This window comes from Hyla sarda, unplaced genomic scaffold, assembly GCF_029499605.1.
Source record: "Hyla sarda isolate aHylSar1 unplaced genomic scaffold, aHylSar1.hap1 scaffold_149, whole genome shotgun sequence".
Lineage (NCBI taxonomy): Eukaryota > Metazoa > Chordata > Amphibia > Anura > Hylidae > Hyla > Hyla sarda.
In genome coordinates, this window is record NW_026608123.1 from 147,501 (window position 1) to 164,164 (window position 16,664).

Consider the following 16,664-nt stretch of genomic DNA (forward strand, 5'->3'; position numbering starts at 1 on the left):
GTCTTCATCACCTGCAGCTCTGACTGGACTGTAAAGATCTGGGAACACAGTGTAAAGTATGTCCGGCCTCCATGATAGATCTCACCATATCAGGGCTAGACTGGGACCATAAATAAGGCACAGACATTTTTTGACCAAGCAGCCCACTTTGATCCTGGATGTGGCTATGTGAGGGCTGAGCCATATTTCTTGTTGGGCATCTATTAAAAAAAAAAATCATATAGTTACCAAATAATACCAGTATTCAAGAAGGAATATTATCACCATACGTATTACCATCATACTGTTACTGACCAAATCCTGTATACTGAGACCATTATTACAAATAATACGAGTATATAAGGAGGAATATTATCACCAGACATATTATCATCATACTGTTACTGACCAAATCCTGTTTACTGAGACCATTATTACAAATAATACCAGTATTCAAGGAGGAATATTATCACCATACATATTACCATCATACTGTTACTGACCAAATGCTGTATACTGAGACCATTATTACAAATAATACGAGTATACAAGGAGGAATATTATCACCAGACATATTATCATCATACTGTTATTGACCAAATCCTGTATACTGAGACGAATATTACCAATAATACCAGTATACAAGGAGAATATTATCACCATACATATTACCATCATATTGTTACTGACCAAATCCTGTATACTGAACAATATTACCAATGATACCAGTATACAAGGAGGAATATTATCACCATACATATTACCATCATACTGTCACTGGCCAAATCCTGTATACTGAGACCAATATTACCAATAATACCAGTATACAAGGAGGAATATTATCACCATACATATTACCATCATACTGTTACTGACCAAATCCTGTATAATGAGACCAATATTACCCATAATACCAGTAAACATGGAGGAATATTATCACCATACATATTATAATCATACTGTTACTGACCAAATCCTGTATAATGAGACCACTGTCCATGCACCTCCGGGTAAGTCCCACCTACTTTTATTCAAAAGTAGTGAGAGCAAAAGGTGAAAAGTCGCAAATTTTTGCACAAAACGAGTCCTGTGCAAAAATTTGGGGCTTTTGGGCTTTGTGGTCCTATTTATTGGAACCGCACTATATGCACGACAGATAGGGTAAACAGTGATCATCCTGTAACACACTGACACGTGATTCCATCTCCGCAGGAAGCCCATGTTTGTGTTCGACCTGAACTCTGCCGTTGGAGATGTCGCGTGGGCGCCGTATTCTTCCACCGTATTTGCAGCAGTTACCACAGATGGCAAGGTAAGAACCATTGTTGCTTTTATGACAGTGTTTCTCAAATAAGGCAACTCCAGCTGTTGCAAAACTAGAACTCCAAGCTGTCCGGGCATTCTTGTAGTTTTGCAACAGCTGAAGGCACCCTAGTTGGGACACTCTGGCTTATGAGCTTGTTACAGTATATCGGTTCAGCTTAGAACTGTCATATTATTCCATTCACTGACAGGAAGCAGTTATTTCTGATAAATGTGCCTTTAAAAAGTTTCAAATTATAGCACATGTATTTATTTATGTATTATTATTTCTTTTTTATTATATATTTGTGTATTTATTATGATTATTATTATTATTCATTTATTATGTGTGATTATTATTATTTTTATTATTAGAATGATTATTTATTTATATCTTTTTGTAAGCAATTCATCCTATGTAATAAGCCACTAAGACATTTATTAAGAAATATTCCAGAAAATGGTGCATATTTTGGTGAAGGAATGAGGGAGGGTCCTTTGTACTGCTGGGGTCAGTGAGGAAGACAGTCATGACAGTCACATATATCACTGGAGTGTTATATCCTCCTCCTCGCTCTCCCTTTCTTTCTTTTTTCCCACCTTTCTTACTTCCTTCCTTCCTTCCCTCTCTCTTCCTTGTGTCCCTCTCGCTTTCCTTCCCTCCTTCATTCCCTCTTTTCTTCATTCTCTCTCTCCCTTCCTTCTTCCCTCTCTCTTCCATCCATCTATCCATCTCTTCTTCCCTCCATCTCTCTCGCATTCCTTCCCTCTCTTCTTCCCTCAGTCTCTCTTTCCCTTTCTTTCTTCTTTATTTCCTTTCTTCCCTCTCACTCTCTTATTCCCTCCGTCTCTCTCTCCCCTCTCTCTCCCTTCCTTCTCTCTCCCTTCCTTCTCTCTCACTTCCTTCCTTCCCTCTCTTCTTCCCCTTTCTCTCTTTTTCCCTCCGTCTCTCTCCCCCTTCCCTCTCTCTCTTCCTTCCTTCTCTCTCACTTCCTTCCTTCCCTCTCTTCTTCCCCCTTCTCTCTTCTTCCCTCCGTCTCTCTCTTCCTTCCTTCTCTCTTCCTTCCTTCTCTCTCACTTCCTTCCTTCCCTCTCTTCTTCCCCCTTCTCTCTTCTTCCCTCCGTCTCTCTCTCCTTTCCTTCTCTCTCACTTCCTTCTCTCTCACTTCCTTCCATCCCTCTCTTCTTCCCTCCATCTCTCTCGCATTCCTTCTCGCCTTCCCTCTCTCTCCTTTCCCTCTCTCTCACTTCCTTCTCTCTCACTTCCTTCCTTCCCTCTCTTCTTCCCCCTTCTCTCTTCTTCCTTCCGTCTCTCTCTCCTTTCCTTCTCTCTCCTTTCCTTCTCTCTCACTTCCTTCCATCCCTCTCTTCTTCCCTCCGTCTCTCTCTCCTTTCCTTCTCTCTCCTTTCCTTCTCTCTCACTTCCTTCCATCCCTCTCTTCTTCCCTCCATCTCTCTCGCCTTCCTTCCCTCTCTTGTTCCCTCAGTCTCTCTTTCCCTTCCTGTCTTCTTTATTTCCTTTCCCCTCTCTCTCTCTTCTTCCCCTCTCTCTCTCTCCCTTCCTTCTCTCTGACTTCCTTCTTTCCTTCTTCCTCCTCCCTTCCTCGCTCCCTCCTTCTATTCTCCATGAATCCTTACCCTAATATCTCACACTTATATCCTGTTATCTGGGGATCCTCCTGTGTGATTTTGCGGACTCCTCTGTCTCACCATCTTATTTGCTCATAGTGTAGACTGAGGGTCGTGCCCGGGGATCCTTCTCCCTCCTCACCTCTTACTGACAATAATCGTCATCATAAGAAATAACCCATCGCTTGTCCCTGCAGAGAATTAGCAGCTGCTGCTCCTTATTTTGCTGCGTCTATGAAAATGTTTTACATTAGATTTAATTATTAGGGGGGGAGGTGAACAACGTGTACCTGAGGGGAATGGGCTACACAGATATATTATATACACCCGAAAGCTACTGAGACCCAAGACACGTGTGTTTGTGTGTGTGTTTTTGTGTGTGTGTGTGTGTGTTTGAGTGTTTGTGTGTGGGGGGGGGGGGTTAGTTTGGGGTTAGGGGGAAGATATTATGGCTTCTAACAATTTAAAGTATGTCAAATATGTCATCCTGGATGTGTCATTCATGAAAAAAAGAGAAGAATGACTAAACCACAGCAAGTATAGGAAAGAGAGTCGGCACTTCTGTGGTGGGTGGTGCACGTGAAAAATACAGGCATATAGAACAAAAAGTCCTAGCACTCACCAAGACCTCTTGGTGAGTGCTGGGACTTTTTGTTCTATAAACCACAGTAAGGACTGACACTTATGCAAGCAGTGGGGTAGTGAAAGGGTGCACCCAGCAGTGTGACCCCAAATGTGTTGGAGGGACACCCTCAGCCTCGCTGGGTGACGACGCATGTGGCGGTCATTACACTGCAAATGAGATGGTCTTTAAGCTTTCCTGGATGTAAAAGCTGCTCAGTCACGTAGTCAATCAACTCTCTGCTCTCATATGGGTCCCTTATAACTAGGCAGATTTTTCCTTCAGGACTGTAGGAAAGATGAGTCACCCCTCCCTGTTAGAAACTCAGCCACGTTCCTCCAGGGCAGCAGCAGAAGGGGTTAACAGCGTGACAATATTACGGATGAAATGTGCCATATCACAGTCACTAAGAGCGGCGGCTTCATTTTTGTTTTATAATAAAATGTTTTATCCGTCTGAAGGGTTTTGCTCTGGAGCAGGAACAGCATCTGCCATAAAGCGTCTTAGAAGTGTGTTGGTGCCCGCGGTCCTGGGAATTGCGAGCAGCGATTTGTCATGTTGTGGAGTCAGCCATGTGCTTGGCCTCTGATCCCTCTTTGTCCTCCAGGGTTTTTCATCACTCACAAGGGATTGCATTGTTCAGCCTCCAGCAGGTCCTGGCAACGTGGAGTTATAAATGGCGCAAGTTCTCGGAGGAGTCAAAGCAGGTTCAGCGCCTGAGAACGTATTCACTTGTGCTGATCTCCGTCCTGGACAGCTGCATGCAGACGGCGCAGGACAGGACTTGTGGCTGATGGAGGGGGATGTAGTGTCACCCGAGCCAAGTTATGCAGCGTGGACTTTAGGCGTTCATCTCTTGCCTACAGTCAGACATTCCCTTCAGAAACTTGTGGAAAAGACAGCTGGAAGATGCTGGGTAGGAAAATACATCACCATAGTGAGTCTGAAATGTAGGAGCGATACAGGGGCCCAATTCAGAAAACCATTGTGGGGCCCAGGTGTATATAATTGTATTGGGCCCAGAATTAAATAACCAGTGTAGTGTCAAGGAGCCTATAACCCATTGTAGAGTCAAGGAGCCTATAACCCATTGTAGAGTCAAGGAGCCTATAACCAGTGTAGTGTCAAGGAGCCTATAACCCATTGTAGAGTCAAGGAGCCTATAACCCATTGTAGAGTCCAGGAGCCTATAACCCATGTAGAGTCAAGGAGCCTATAACCCATGTAGAGTCAAGGAGCCTATAACCAGTGTAGAGCCAAGGAGCCTATAACCAGTGTAGAGCCAAGGAGCCTATAACCAGTGTAGAGCCAAGGAGCCTATAACCAGTGTAGAGTCAAGGAGCCTATAACCCATGTAGAGTCAAGGAGCCTATAACCCATGTAGAGTCAAGGAGCCTATAACCAGTGTAGAGCCAAGGAGCCTATAACCAGTGTAGAGCCAAGGAGCCTATAACCAGTGTAGAGCCAAGGAGCCTATAACCAGTGTAGAGTCAAGGAGCCTATAACCAGTGTAGAGTAAAGGAGCCTATAACCAGTGTAGAGTCAAGGAGCCTATAACCAGTGTAGAGCCAAGGAGCCTATAACCAGTGTAGAGTCAAGGAGCCTATAACCAGTGTAGAGTCAAGGAGCCTATAACCAGTGTAGAGCCAAGGAGCCTATAACCAGTGTAGAGTCAAGGAGCCTATAACCAGTGTAGAGCCAAGGAGCCTATAACCAGTATGAAGCCAAGGAACATATAACCAGTATGAAGCCAAGGAACATATAACCAGTATGAAGCCAAGGAACATATAACCACTATGAAGCCAAGGAACATATAACCACTATGAAGCCAAGGAAAATATAACCACTATGAAGCCAAGGAACATATAACCAGTATGATGCCAAGAAACATATAACCAATATGAAGCCAAAGAGCTTATAACCAGTATGAAGCCAAGGAACATATAACCAGTATGAAGCCAAGGAACATATAACCAGTATGGAGTCAAGGAATATATAACCAGTATGGAGTCATGGAACATATAACCACTATGAAGCCAAAGAGCTTATAACCAGTATTAAGCCAAGGAACATATAACCACTATGAAGCCAAGGAACATATAACCACTATGAAGCCAAGGAACATATAACCACTATGAAGCCAAGGAACATATAACCAGTATGGAGTCAAGGAACATATAACCACTATGAAGCCAAGGAACATATAACCACTATGAAGCCATGGAACATATAACCAGTATGGAGTCAAGGAATATATAACCAGTATGGAGTCAAGGAACATATAACCACTATGAAGCCAAAGAGCTTATAACCAGTATTAAGCCAAGGAACATATAACCACTATGAAGCCAAGGAACATATAACCAGTACATTATGGAGCAAAGGTGGTTATAACCAGTATGTAACCAAAAAACTTATATCCAGTATGAAGCCATGGTGCTTATAACCAATATGGGGCCAAGGAACATATGGCTGTTGCTGGACCTGGGAACATGTCACCTTTTCTGAACCTGGGAACGTATGACCAGTGCTGGGCCTGGGAACATATGACCAGTACTGGACCTGGGAACCTATGACCTTTTCCTGAACTTGGGAATGTATGACCAGTGCTGGACCTGGGGACATATGACCAGTGCTGGACCTTGGAACATATGACCTTTTCCTGAACCTGGGAATGTATGACCAGTGCTGGACCTGGGAACATATGACCAGTACTGGACCTGGGAACCTATGACCAGTGCTGGACCTGGGAACATATGACCAGTATTGGACCTGGGAACCTATGACCAGTATTGGACCTGGGAACCTATGACCAGTGCTGGACCTGGGAACGTATGACCAGTGCTGGGCCTGGGAACCTATGACCAGTACTGGACCTGGGAACCTATGACCAGTGCTGGACCTGGGAACCTATGACCAGTGCTGGACCTGGGAACCTATGACCAGTGCTGGACCTGGGAACCTATGACCAGTACTGGACCTGGGAACATATGACCGACCAGTGCTTGACCTGGAACATATGACCTTTTCCTGGACCTGGGAATGTATGACCAGTACTGGACCTGGGGACATATGACCAGTGCTGGACCTGGGAACATATGACCAGTGCTGGACCTGGAACATATGACCTTTTCCTGGACCTGGAAATGTATGACCAATGCTGGACCTGGGGACATATGGCCAGTACTGGACCTGGGGACATATGACCAGTACTGGACCTGGGAACATATGACCGACCAGTGCTTGACCTGGAACATATGACCTTTTCCTGAACCTGGGAATGTATGACCAGTGCTGGACCTGGGGACATATGACCAGTACTGGACCTGGGAACATATGACCAGTGCTGGACCTGGGAACATATGACCAGTGCTGAACCTGGGAACATATGACCAGTGATGGACCTGGGAACATATGACTGGTTCTGGACCTTGGAACATATAACTGGTTCTGGACCTGGGAACATATGACTGGTTCTGGATTTGGGAACATATGACCAGTACTGGACCTAGGAACATATGACCATTGCTGGATCTGGGGACATATGATTGGTTCTGGACCTGGGAACATATGACTGGTTCTGGACCTGGGAACATATGACTGGTTCTGGACCTGGGAACATAGGACCGCTGCTGGACCTGGGGACATATGACCAGTGCTGGACCTGGGAACATGTGACCGCTGCTGGACCTGGGAACATAGGACCGCTGCTGGACCTGTGGACATATGACCAGTGTTGGACCTGGGAACATGTGACCGCTGCTGGACCTGGGAACATAGGACCGCTGCTGGACCTGTGGACATATGACTGGCTCTGGACCTGGGAACATGTGACCGCTGCTGGACCTGGGCATATATGACCAGTGCTGGACCTGGGAACATGTTACCGCTGTTGGACCTGGGAACATATGACTGGCTCTGGACCTGGGAACATGTGACCGCTGTAGGACCTGGAAACATATGACTGGTTCTGGACCTGGGAACATAGGACCGCTGCTGGACCTGGGGATATATGACCAGTGCTGAACCTGGGAGCATGTGACCGCTGCTGGACCTCGGAGCATATGACTGGCTCTGGACCTGGGAACATATGACCGGTTCTGGACCTGGGAACATATGACTGGTTCTGGACCTGGGAACATATGACTGGTTCTAGACCTGGGAACATATGACTGGTTCTGGACCTGGGAACATATGACTGGTTCTGGACCTGGGAACATATGACTGGTTCTGGACCTGGGAACATATGACGGGTTCTGGACCTGGAAACATATGACTGGTTCTGGACCTGGGGACATATGACTGGTTCAGGACCTGGGGACATATGACCGCTGCTGGACCTGGGAACATATGACTGGTTCTGGACCTGGTGACATATGACTGGTTCTGGACCTGGAGACATATGACCGATGCTGGACCTGGGAACATATGACCGCTGCTGGACCTGGGGACGTATTACCAGTAATGAACCTGGGAATATAAGGCAGGTCTGGGAAAACATATCAAGCACTGGGATGATATAATGGTACCTGTATGGAGAAAACATGTGGTGCCTGTGGTCATGTGATGTTAGAGAATGAGGTGAAGAGATGGATAAATAACAGGTGGCGACTGTGCAAAGGTCAAGGTATACACCATCCTTAGTACAGGTCCTGTCTGTAGCCCAGATCCCATCACCACCACATATCCGCCATCATTCCTGCGCTCTGATGAGACGTCCTCACGAATTTTCATCACCTTGTTGGCAAATTCAGTTTACTTCAGGGGAAAATATTACTATCTGTACGCCAGGCTCCTGCAGGTCAAGAATAATCACATTACCATACTTTAATATGTATTTCCTCCATTTCATGCACATCGAGGACTAATGAGCCGAGGAAGAGGAGCAGGAACATATAACCACTATGAAGCCAAGGAACATATAACCACTATGAAGCCAAGGAACATATAACCACTATGAAGCCAAGGAACATATAACCAGTACATTATGGAGCAAAGGTGGTTATAACCAGTATGTAACCAAAAAACTTATATCCAGTATGAAGCCATGGTGCTTATAACCAATATGGGGCCAAGGAACATATGGCTGTTGCTGGACCTGGGAACATGTCACCTTTTCTGAACCTGGGAACGTATGACCAGTGCTGGGCCTGGGAACATATGACCTTTTCCTGAACTTGGGAATGTATGACCAGTGCTGGACCTGGGGACATATGACCAGTGCTGGACCTTGGAACATATGACCTTTTCCTGAACCTGGGAATGTATGACCAGTGCTGGACCTGGGAACATATGACCAGTACTGGACCTGGGAACCTATGACCAGTGCTGGACCTGGGAACATATGACCAGTATTGGACCTGGGAACCTATGACCAGTATTGGACCTGGGAACCTATGACCAGTGCTGGACCTGGGAACGTATGACCAGTGCTGGGCCTGGGAACCTATGACCAGTACTGGACCTGGGAACCTATGACCAGTGCTGGACCTGGGAACCTATGACCAGTGCTGGACCTGGGAACCTATGACCAGTGCTGGACCTGGGAACCTATGACCAGTACTGGACCTGGGAACATATGACCGACCAGTGCTTGACCTGGAACATATGACCTTTTCCTGAACCTGGGAATGTATGACCAGTGCTGGACCTGGGGACATATGACCAGTACTGGACCTGGGAACATATGACCAGTGCTGGACCTGGGAACATATGACCAGTGCTGAACCTGGGAACATATGACCAGTGATGGACCTGGGAACATATGACTGGTTCTGGACCTTGGAACATATAACTGGTTCTGGACCTGGGAACATATGACTGGTTCTGGATTTGGGAACATATGACCAGTACTGGACCTAGGAACATATGACCATTGCTGGATCTGGGGACATATGATTGGTTCTGGACCTGGGAACATATGACTGGTTCTGGACCTGGGAACATATGACTGGTTCTGGACCTGGGAACATAGGACTGCTGCTGGACCTGGGGACATATGACCAGTGCTGGACCTGGGAACATGTGACCGCTGCTGGACCTGGGAACATAGGACCGCTGCTGGACCTGTGGACATATGACCAGTGTTGGACCTGGGAACATGTGACCGCTGCTGGACCTGGGAACATAGGACCGCTGCTGGACCTGTGGACATATGACTGGCTCTGGACCTGGGAACATGTGACCGCTGCTGGACCTGGGCATATATGACCAGTGCTGGACCTGGGAACATGTTACCGCTGTTGGACCTGGGAACATATGACTGGCTCTGGACCTGGGAACATGTGACCGCTGTAGGACCTGGAAACATATGACTGGTTCTGGACCTGGGAGCATGTGACCGCTGCTGGACCTCGGAGCATATGACTGGCTCTGGACCTGGGAACATATGACCGGTTCTGGACCTGGGAACATATGACTGGTTCTGGACCTGGGAACATATGACTGGTTCTAGACCTGGGAACATATGACTGGTTCTGGACCTGGGAACATATGACTGGTTCTGGACCTGGGAACATATGACTGGTTCTGGACCTGGGAACATATGACGGGTTCTGGACCTGGAAACATATGACTGGTTCTGGACCTGGGGACATATGACTGGTTCAGGACCTGGGGACATATGACCGCTGCTGGACCTGGGAACATATGACTGGTTCTGGACCTGGTGACATATGACTGGTTCTGGACCTGGAGACATATGACCGATGCTGGACCTGGGAACATATGACCGCTGCTGGACCTGGGGACGTATTACCAGTAATGAACCTGGGAATATAAGGCAGGTCTGGGAAAACATATCAAGCACTGGGATGATATAATGGTACCTGTATGGAGAAAACATGTGGTGCCTGTGGTCATGTGATGTTAGAGAATGAGGTGAAGAGATGGATAAATAACAGGTGGCGACTGTGCAAAGGTCAAGGTATACACCATCCTTAGTACAGGTCCTGTCTGTAGCCCAGATCCCATCACCACCACATATCCGCCATCATTCCTGCGCTCTGATGAGACGTCCTCACGAATTTTCATCACCTTGTTGGCAAATTCAGTTTACTTCAGGGGAAAATATTACTATCTGTACGCCAGGCTCCTGCAGGTCAAGAATAATCACATTACCATACTTTAATATGTATTTCCTCCATTTCATGCACATTGAGGACTAATGAGCCGAGGAAGAGGAGCAGGTCACATGATAGCGCAATTATTACATATGGAGATGAGCGCGCCGTCCTCTCGTATAATCAGTCGAGGCTTCAGACTCACCTACTGATCCCACAGCCTCACTTCTCATCACTCAGACACCTACCGGATATATGATACCTCATTATGACTTCTCATTGTCAGCATCCCTCCGGCTGGGTTGTAGTGAAAACATGCTCTTCTGTTTTGCGGTATAGAAACTTCCCAGAACTGATTGATTCCTACGGAAAAACACAAGGATGAAGCTTCAAATAGTCTGTGATCAGTAAGAAAGTCGCATAATGTAGGCCGAGAAGGGGATGATGGTTGGGATGGAAGCCCTGAAATAGATATCTAAGTCATGATCAATGAAATCCATAAACGCCATGACATGTAGAGCAAAATCGTGACCGATGATCACCTTGAGCCTCATGAAAGGTAGAGCAAGATCGGGGCCAATGGATGCCATGAATATCATGACATTTATAGCAAGAACATAACCAGTGATCTTCATGAATGTCTTGGAATGGAAAGCCCATAACTTGTGGTCTTGAATATCATGAAACGTAGAGCAAGATTATGACCAGTGGTTTTCATGAACATAATAAAATGTAGAGCAAGATCACGACCAATGGTTGCCATAAATATCATGAAATAAAGAACAAGATCTTCACTAGTGGTTTCCATGAACATCATGAAATGTATCGCAAGAACATAACCAGTGATCTTCATGAATGTCTTGGAATAGAAACCCCATAACTAGGGATCACCATGAACACCATGAAATGTAGAGTAAGATCATGACCAGTGGTTGCCATAGATATCATGAAATGGAGAACAAGATCTTGACCTATGGTTTCCATGAACGTCATGAAATGTAGAGCAAGAACATAGCCAGTGGTCGTCATGAATGTCTTGGAATGAAAATCCCATAACTAGTGGTCACCATGAAATGTAGAGAAAGAACATAGCCAGTGGTCTTCATGAACATTATGAAATGTAGAACAAGTTCATGACTTGTGGTTTCCATCAACACCTTGGAATATACAGCAAGATGATGACCATTGCTAAGAATATCATGGAATGTAGAGCAACATCATAACCAATGGTTGAGCATGATCATAATAACCCATGGTTGCCATGAAAATATTGGAATATAGCGCAAGATCATATCCAGTGGTTGTCATGATGATCACGAACTATAGAGCAAGATCATGACATGTGGTCACCATGAACACCATGAATTGTGGAGCAAGATGATGACCGGTCGTTGCCAAGAATGTCATGGAATATGGAGCAAGATCACAACCAATTGTCGTCATGGAATATAGAGCAATCCATGGTTAGTATAAATTTCGTGGAATATAGAGCTAGGATATTATCCATGGATACTCTTGTATTATATATTTTGGTGGTAGGAATTGCAGAAACTAGATTTAATGATGAGAGGGTACATGAATTGTAGTTCTTGGTCAGGATCGATGGCAATATGGAAGTTGTAGAATAGATCTAGATTAAAGGGGTACTCCGCCCCTAGACATCTTATCCCCTATCCAAAGGATAGGGGATAAGATGTCTGATCGCGGGGGTCCCGCCGCTGGGACCCCTAGAAACTCCTCAAAACCCCTGGCCCCCTCCCATCGACTTGCATTGAGAGGGGGAGTGTGATGTCAGGAGCCTCTGGCGCCGCATCGCTAGTCATCCGGCACAAAGCAAAGTTCTATGGTCAACGTGAAAGTCATGGAATATAGATCCTGGTCAAAATCAAAAATTTCTTTTGTCTACCATATTCGGTGCTGGAAATTTCAGTTGTGGAAAGTACAACTGAGTGATGGTGGATCGTATGAAGGTTACAGTACAGATATATGATCAATGGCTTCATGATATGATTACCTGCATACTCTCTCTACCTCTACGTTCCGTGATTTTCATAACGCACATCCATCTTGACCTGGTTCTAAAATTCATGACAAGGATAACAACTGATCATGGAGCCATTGAATATCTAGCTGTACCGTAACCTCAATATCGATCCACCCTCACTCAGTTGTACTTCCCACCCACGAAGTATGGTAGACGAGAGTATTTATAGATTTTGACCAGGATCAATATTCCATGACTTTTAGAGTGACCATTGATCATGACCTAGCCTCTATGTCTGATGTCTTACACAGTTCACGATCTATGGTCACTCATGGAGAATACCATGAGAAGGTCAGTATTAATCTCATGTAATGTAGAGCTAAGTTGTGGGCTACGACTTGTATATAGGTCATACAATGTGAATCTAGTATACAATCAATAGTCAGTATGTCCATCACAGAATGCAGTGTATGATCGATGTTTGGTTTTGACGTTCACACGATGTGGCGCAGGGTAATGACTATTGACTATTTTCGGCTGATGATTGAATCTGTTTTGTGCTATTTGACACTCAGGCAGGGTTCCAGGTAATGAAAGGGTGTTTTTCCCAGTCTTTTATGCAAGGTAAGCTAGCAGCAGAGCCCACACCTGCTAACTTAATTGGAGGGCAGATATTTAAGAGACCAGGAAGTGTAGTCCGGACTCTCCGCAGAAGACAGCAGGGTGGCTGTGAGGGAGAGGCAAGGGGTTCTTGCAAGGAGCACACAGCCAGGCACCGTGAGTGACCCACAACAGTGAAGTGGACAGACAAGGGATCCTAGTACACATGTCAAGAGGCTGCAAACGCTGTGTGTAAAGTGAGTAAAGGTTGCAGGAAACCTGTGTTTTCAGCTGGTGGAGAATAGATCACCGGTGGATAGAGAGGGAAGTGACTAATGTGCAGTCAGTGGCTAGACAGCCTAGGATTTTGTTTGTTCCTGTGTGAATTGTGTTTTATTTTGAGCTGCAACCCTTCCCAATAAACCTGACCGAGGGTCAGATTGCATGAAGAAGTGGTGTGGTCTCGCTTGTTGGAGTGGAGAAACGTGTCCTGTGGCTGTGTCAAGGACGATCCTTGAGCTAATCCCAGAGTGAAATCTCACAACTAGAAAACACCATCTAAGTACTTCTCCTTATATCCTCATCGGTATTTAGGGTCTTATTTAGATATAAACATTGTTTACGCTCTACCAGTAAAACCTGCATCCCAGAGGTCAACGTTAGATGCCACATTCTTTGTCATTACACGGGGCCACAGGCGGCCACCACCACTCCACCTTTACCCATAAGATTGACCTTTATTTGATTATTTGACACGAGCCGGGAATGATTAAGCATGTCCATGGTGTCGTTGGGAGTGGTGATCCTTGTCGCCTCCCTGGTCAGACCCTTCATGGTGCTCAGTAGATGCGGTGTACGAACCATAAGTCTCTTCTCAAGCTTTATGCACTTCAATCATGTTGAGAGTTCCTCCCCTGGAATAAGTGCGCTGATTATTACGGTCCCAGGTCGATGCAGCGAGGACTGGTTACGAGAAGACGTACCTCAAACTTAACCTTGGCTGATTCATGTTCACCTGCCTGCTTCTCTATCCGTAATCACAAACAAGGATTCATTTTATAGTACGCACCTTCATAGAGACAACTCGGCACTGCTTCACTTGCTGTTTGAGTTCACGGTCCATTATATAGAGAACCACGCATAACTGATATGTTGACGGACCTTTAGGGGGCTATCTGGTCCAATAGGTTTATAATATGTCCCGATAGATATGAAAAGACGGAGCACTCACCATAAGATGTCTTCAGTCTCGAAAATTCTTTATTAGATCATAATCTCGGGTACCAGCACGGGGAGGCAGTCAAGTGTGGGGTGGCAGTGTTTGAGCGGCGGACCATGTCATGCACGTAGCACTTTGTCAGGCCCACTCTCGGCATGACGTAGAGTAGGCCTGACGAAGTGCTACGTGCGCGACTCAGTTCGCACATAGCACGTTGCAATGACCTCATCCAAGAATAGAGACATAGATGTAGAGACGACATGGTCCGCACATGGCACGTTGCCATGACCTCATCCAAGAATAGAGACATAGATGTAGAGACGACACGGTCCACACATAGCACGCTGCCATGACTTAATTCAAGAATAGAGACGTAGATGGAGAGACGATTTCGGCATGACGTAGAGTGGGCCTGACGAAGAGCTGCGTTCGCGACACGGTCCGCACGTAGTACGCTGCCATGACTTCATCCAAGAACAGAGACATAGACGTAGAGAAGTCACGGTCCGCACATAGCACGCTGCCATGACTTCATCCAAAAATAGAGACGTAGGTGGAGACACAATTTCGCCATGATGTAGAGTGGGCCTGACGAAGAGCTACGTTCGCTACACGGTCCCCACGTAGTACGCTGCCATGACTTCATCCAAGAATAGAGACATAGAGACAACACGGTCCGTTGCGCAAAACCCCCTACCCCACACCTGACTGCCTCCCTACGCTTGTACCTGAGATCATGATCTAATAAAGAAGTTTCAAGAGGGAAGACAGCTTATGGTGAGTGCGTCATGTCATATCTATCGGGACATACTAATTTATGGTATGCTGCCATGACTTCATCCAAGGATAGAAAGGCACCATTATCTGACATGTTTCCATTGTGCTCTGAGACGTGAGCGCCATCTCATTTAGAATAAAAAAGTAATTTATAGTGTCAACGGGGAGGAGACCCAAAAACCCTCAGGCAGAATATAGAATATTTGACACAGTCCTGACCTCAGTATCCGAGGAAATGGATTTAGGAGTAATTATTTCAGAAGACTTAAAGGTAGGCAGACAACGTCATCGAGCAGCGGGAAATACTAGCAGAATGCTTGGATGTATAGGGAGAGGTATAAGCAGTAGAAAGGGGGTAGTGCTCATGAGTGTATAGGGAGAGGTATAAGCAGTAGAAAGAGAGAAGTGCTCATGAGTGTAAAGGGACAGGTATAAGTAGTAGAAAGAGAGAAGTGCTCATGAGTGTATAGGGAGAAGTATAAACAGTAGAAAGAGAGAAGTGCTCATGAGTGTATAGGGAGAGGTATAAGCAGTAGAAAGAGAGAAGTGCTCATGGGTGTATAGGGAGAGGTATAAGCAGTAGAGAGAAGTGCTCATGGGTGTATAGGGAGAGGTATAAGCAGTAGAAAGAGAGAAGTGCTCATGAGTGTATAGGGAGAGCTATAAGCAGTAGAAAGAGAGAAGTGCTCATGAGTGTATAGGGAGAGGTATAAATAGTAGAAAGAGAGAAGTGCTCATGAGTGTAAAGGGACAGGTATAAGTAGTAGAAAGAGAGAAGTGCTCATCAGTGTATAGGGAGAAGTATAAACAGAAGAAAGAGAGAAGTGCTCATGAGTGTATAGGGAGAGGTATAAGCAGTAGAAAGAGAGAAGTGCTCATGGGTGTATAGGGAGAGGTATAAGCAGTAGAGAGAAGTGCTCATGCCGCTGTACAGAACACTGGTGAGACCTCCCTTGGAGTATTGTGCGCAGTACTGGAGGCCGTATCTCCAGAAGGATATAGATATTCTAGAGAGAGTTCAGAGAAGATACTAAACTAGTACATGGATTGCAGGATAAAACTTACCAGGAAAGGTTACAGGACCTGATCATGTATAGAAGAAAAAAGAGACTGAGGGATATGATAGAGACTTTATATACAGAAAGGGAATCAACACAGTAAAGGAGAAGAAGATAGAGATAGGTATAAGGCTATCCTTCATATAAGATAGGGATAAGCATAAGGCTATCCTTCATATAAGATAGGGATAGGTATAAGGCTATCCTTTATATAAGATAGGGATAGGTATAAGGCTTTCCTTCATATAAGATAGAGATAGGTATAAGGCTATCCTTCATATAAGATAGGGATAGGTATAAGGCTATCCTTCATATAAGATAGGGATAGGTATAAGGCTATCCTTCAAATAAGATAGGGATAGGTATAAGGCTATCCTTCATATAAGATAGGGATAGGTATAAGGCTATCCTTCATATAAGATAGGGATAGGTA

General features: G+C 45.4%; 1 protein-coding gene across 2 annotated transcripts in view; it reads left to right on the forward strand.

The window, feature by feature from the left end:
* The window catches only part of DNAI1 (dynein axonemal intermediate chain 1), a 201,856-nt gene that overhangs the window by 81,586 nt on the left and 103,606 nt on the right, over positions 1 to 16,664 (forward strand). For both annotated transcript variants that reach the window (XM_056552268.1, XM_056552269.1), the window contains exons 18-19: positions 1 to 56; positions 1,192 to 1,291. The exon at positions 1 to 56 is cut by the window's left edge and continues 93 nt beyond it. In XM_056552268.1, coding sequence (XP_056408243.1) covers positions 1 to 56; positions 1,192 to 1,291 — 156 coding nt within the window. The remainder of the gene's footprint in view (positions 57 to 1,191; positions 1,292 to 16,664) is intronic.